The 4,888-nt window shown below is 35.0% G+C and overlaps 1 protein-coding gene across 1 annotated transcript; it reads left to right on the forward strand.

The window, feature by feature from the left end:
- Positions 1–3,252: 3,252 nt before the first annotated feature.
- On the forward strand, positions 3,253–4,536 carry LOC130941739 (probable glutathione S-transferase parC). The gene is made up of 2 exons (XM_057870317.1): positions 3,253–3,632; positions 4,007–4,536. The coding sequence occupies exons 1-2, from the start codon at positions 3,309–3,311 to the stop codon at positions 4,349–4,351; spliced, it is 669 nt and encodes a 222-aa protein (XP_057726300.1). The 5' UTR covers positions 3,253–3,308; the 3' UTR covers positions 4,352–4,536.
- The last annotated feature ends 352 nt before the right edge of the window (positions 4,537–4,888 follow it).

A 4,888-nucleotide genomic window follows, 5' to 3' on the forward strand; every position in this document is an offset into this window, starting at 1 on the left:
TAGTAACTAGGGTATACAGAGATGAGTAAATGATGTAAAAATCCACTTCCGGGGTCCACTTGGTGTGTGCTTGGGTTGAGCATTGAAGCTTTCATATGTAGAGACTTTTTCTGGAGTTAAACGCCAGCTTTTATGCCAGTTTGGGCGTTTAACTCCAATTTTTGTGCCAGTTCCGGCGTTTAACGCCGAGATTTCTGAAGCTGATTTGCAACGCCGGTGTGGGCCATCAAATCTCGGGCAAAGTATGGACTATTATACATTGCTGGAAAGCCCAGGATGTCTACTTTCCAATGCAATTAAGAGCGCGCCAATTGGGCTTCTGTAGCTCCAGAAAATCCACTTCGAGTGCAGGGAGGTCAGAATCCAACAGCATCTACAGTCCTTTTCAGCCTCTGAATCAGATTTTTGCTCATGTCCCTCAATTTCAGCCAGAAAATACCTGAAATCACAGAAAAGCACACAAACTCATAGTAAAACCCAGAAAAGTGAATTTTAAATAAAAACTAATAAAAACATACTAAAAACTAACTAAAATGTACTAAAAACATACTAAAAATAGTGCCAAAAAGCGTATAAATTATCCGCTCATCACCGCCTATCCACTCTTTTAATTGCCGGGCCTTTGGGAGAATGGTTCGTTCAACTATCTAGTGGTAGATCTCTGTGATTGGAGCTGGTAGAGGGGTATAATTCGTGAATTTCCCTACCCTAAGCTTTTGCTTGGGGCAGTGGATTTGTAGTGCTCATTCGGGTTGTCTTTGGACGGCGGATTATTTCAAGGTGCCGTATTGCCATGCTACGGTTTATTGGCTGCTATCACTTGGCTTATCTTTTCGTCATTTATGTATTCCCTTGCAACATTTTGGATTTCATGAATGGTCCATATTGGTTTGGTGCTAAAGAGCTTTCGGAAATCTTCATTCATGAGCCCGTTAGTGAGACAAAGGTTGGCTATGGAGTCCGTGAGCCTGTGAGCCCATTGACCGTTACACACTCATCATTGAACTTGTCGAGGTATTTCCTTGTGGGTTCGTCTTGCATTTGTGTGAATCTTAGCAGGCTGATCAAGTGATTTGCTTTTGTGATTTTGGTAGTGAACTATGCCATAAGCTTTTTGGATACATCATCGAAAATGACTATCGAGCTGTTGGGGAGGGCGTTGAACCACTTATTTGCGGGTCGGCTAGGATTATTGAGAAGACCCTGCATCGAACTGCATCGGCGGCCCCTTCTAAGTTCATCATAGCGTCGAAGGCAATGAGGTATTCCTCTGGGTCCTTCGTCCCGTCGTATTTCATATTAGTCAGCTTGTCGAAACCCTTTGATAGATTGGCCTTCAGGATTCTCTCGGTAAATAGGGTGACTTCCATTATCACGTGCTCGCTTCTTGTCCGCTTGGAATCCCATCAGTGTCTTTTGTCGTTGTCATCACATCAGCGCTCTGGGTCCCAGGAGACGCTATGGTCTCATTGTTTCGCATGTCGCTGTTCGGGTGACCTTTGGTTCTTGGTTTCTCACTGTGATCGACTCCTAGAGGTTGCTTGGATTGCAAGTATGTTCTGACTGGTATCGCTCTTTGGTTGCGACCCGATCCTCAAGGGTTTGTACTCTTTGGTAGAGCTCTTGGATAATCTGGATTGCTTTCTTTCCTAGTCCGTCAGGCGTTCGGGACTTATTGAGGTGGTAGTCGTCTTCTTTTGGCCGTTGCCTGTCAAGGGTTGGTTGGCGATACACAGTGCTGGTTATCCTCCCAAGAGTCAGTGGGACATTGCTCCGTGGTTCAGGCGTTGGGTTATTTGGGTTAGACTCATGGTGGTGACTTGAGTAGTGCTCCTCGAAATTCTCCATCATGCTGCCAAGACTTGGCGAATCCCCACAAAAGGCGCTAATGTACGCGATGTTGATGGTACGAGTTGTAAGATGGATTGGAGACTCACTAGTCGAGACGGTGATGAGACTGAATTTTTGTAGCAGCGGGGGTGATATCTGTAAAGACACTTCAACGCCCAAGTCAAAAAGGATCTAAGAGGTATAGGTAAAGATTAAGAATGTGTGTCGTACCTAAGGGGACCCTTGGCCCTTTATATAAATAGTTATGTTATCTTATTTTATTGGCTAAGATAAAGAAAGTGTTTCAATTTGAATAATGATTCGGGATTTATGATTAATGGACCAGTTTGGAGCCAGATTACTTGGTTGTGATTACTTCAACCGAGAATTAGGTCCAAAACAAGCTACTATATATATTTTTGTATAAATATATGTAAAATTTTATTTATTTTTAATATATAATTTATATTTTAATGTATATTATATATTAATAATTAATTTTAATATATATTTAACATAATTGATTAGAATGTAATAATAATAATAATAATAATAATAATAATAATAATAATAATAATAAATTGCTTATTGCTTCTTCTTCTAACACACTCACGTCCACTGCTTACGCCTAATAAGTATTACTACTATCCCAAATTCAGGAGCCTTGAAACTTGAAACGACTAATAACTATATATTACGAATTTTATATAGATCGAATTTATAGTCTAACTATAAGTGTGAGATAGATTATTATCAGATAATCATCCTCTTTTAAGATAGTTTTTGGAGCCAAAGCGAATTCATTCGATTCTAATATTATATTTATCAGAATCGGTTTTATATTTGAATTTGAGCTCTCACGAATCTAGTCACATTGAGTATTAGATCTTGATGATCGAGCACTATAAAACAATTAGTTTTAAATCCTTGAAGAATTCGAATCCTACTTTTCTTCAACAAAGGGAAAGTAAACAATTAGTTAGTCGGTGATGAGATCAGACTAGAAAAGCTAGGAAACTATCTTAGCTTGGACATTGAAAGCTTAGTGTATTTATTTATATACTGTCTTAATCTGGCTTCGTGTTTAAATTTCTCGTTAATTAATTATCAAAAATGTTATTTGTACACGAAAATTAGTCATTAAAATAAGTCACAAATGTATTTGTGTATAAATATCTGTATAGTTTAATTTATTTTCAATGTGTATTTGTATTCTAGCATGTATTTTATATTAGTGCTTGATTTTGATGTACACGTAGCATAACTCATTAATTATTAGCTAAAACAGTGAACTGTATCAATCACATATAAATTATTGTTTTCTTGTCAACTACTCATATACTTTAAGAACATTATTGTCACAATGTATAGTAGTGCTATAAAATGATAAAAAAAAAAAATCAACTAAAACAACTGTGTACTTAATTAGTACTTCTACTTCATTTTCTCTGCACCAAAAAAAATAAATAAATAAGAAAATGGAAGAGGTAGTTCTTTTGGGATTCTGGACCAGCCCTTATGTTATGAGGGTGAAGATTGCCTTGTTAGAGAAAGGAATTGAATTCCAATACAAGGAAGAGAGAGATGTATTTGAAGATAAAAACAAGAGTGAATTACTCCTCGAGTCAAATCCAATTTACAAGAAAGTTCCAGTGCTCATACACAATGGCAAGCCCATTTGTGAGTCCCTCATCATTCTTGAATACATTGATGAGGTTTGGAAGCAAGAACAGCAGTTGTTCTCTGCTGATCCTTACTACAGAGCCAAAGCCAGGTTTTGGATTGATTTCTTTGACAAAAAGGTTAGTTACCATTCTCTCTTACTCTTATTAAATAAGTCATATATATATATGAATTGATGAAACAGTATTGCTAAAGCACTATATATAGAGTTTGAATCAAACACTCTAAAGTAGAAAACTAAGGTGAGGGTTTGATTTTAATTTTCGGTATTAAGATAAATAAAATCTTTTGATATCATTTTAAATAAATCAATTGATTTTGAAAATTTTAATTGGATCAAATAATTTTACCAGTTAAATTATGTTAGGACGTGTTAGGTGTTAAAGATAAAATTAAAATTTGAACAAAACTTAAGGAACCAAAACATAATTTACTCTTATTTTTATGACAGTTATGAGAAAGATTTATTCGATGTGAAAATTGGTTAATGCAGACAACTACCTGTGGCAAGAAGTTGTGGGCTAACAAGGGAGAAGACCAAGATGCTGCAAAGAGAGAGTTTGTGGAGTGTTTGAAACTGCTGGAAAATGAACTTGGAGAAAAGCCTTATTTTGGAGGTGACCATTTTGCCCTTTTGGATATTGCATTGATACCAATCACATGCAGATTTTACACTTATGAGAAGTTATGCAAATTTAGTGTGGAGGAAGAATGTCCCAAGTTCATGGAATGGGTCAGAAGATGCAACATGAGGGAGAGTGTTTCGAAGACCCTTCCTGATCCATTCAAGGTCTTTGACTTTGTGTTGGAGGTTAAGAAAAGGTTTCAAATTCAGTGAGATCGTTGGGAAATAATTTTGAAAAAAAAAAAGCTCATAACATTATTGTTTCTTGAACATTATTGTAAATATGAGAGTTCACCTTGTTTAATGGTGGATATCGAGTAACAAGTTGCCTTTGTTTCCAATATATGTAACGTTCTCAGTAATATAGTTTTAAAGTATTAAAATAGTTAGCGTTTAAAGGAATGATTTAAGAATTTAAAGTAATAAATTATTTGGAAATTTATGTATTATTGTATTATAAAGGTCATTGCTAATATAAGTAATAATATGTGTTTTATTAAGAACATATTTTAAGAACACATAAAAAATATTCTATTAAAATTACTAAATGATATTTTCATATTTTGTATAATATCAAGTTTGCAAAAACTAAATTGGTCAATGAATTAACGGACAGATTTGTTCAATAGTTCAGAGGTCTAACCGGAATTTAATTAGAGTTCAACCGGTTTAATTAAATATAAAATAAAATTATTAAAAATTTAATATATAATTTTAAATATATAATTTTTTTAAACTAATAAAATTTAA

This window comes from Arachis stenosperma, chromosome 7, assembly GCF_014773155.1.
Source record: "Arachis stenosperma cultivar V10309 chromosome 7, arast.V10309.gnm1.PFL2, whole genome shotgun sequence".
NCBI classification, from domain to species: domain Eukaryota; kingdom Viridiplantae; phylum Streptophyta; class Magnoliopsida; order Fabales; family Fabaceae; genus Arachis; species Arachis stenosperma.

Coding starts and splice junctions, on each gene's coding strand:
- LOC130941739 (XM_057870317.1), top strand. CDS start 3,309: ATGGAAGAGGTAGTTCTTTTGGGATTCTGGACCAGCCCTTATGTTATG. Junction 3,633..4,006: donor TTGATTTCTTTGACAAAAAG/GTTAGTTACCAT, acceptor TGGTTAATGCAG/ACAACTACCTGTGGCAAGAA.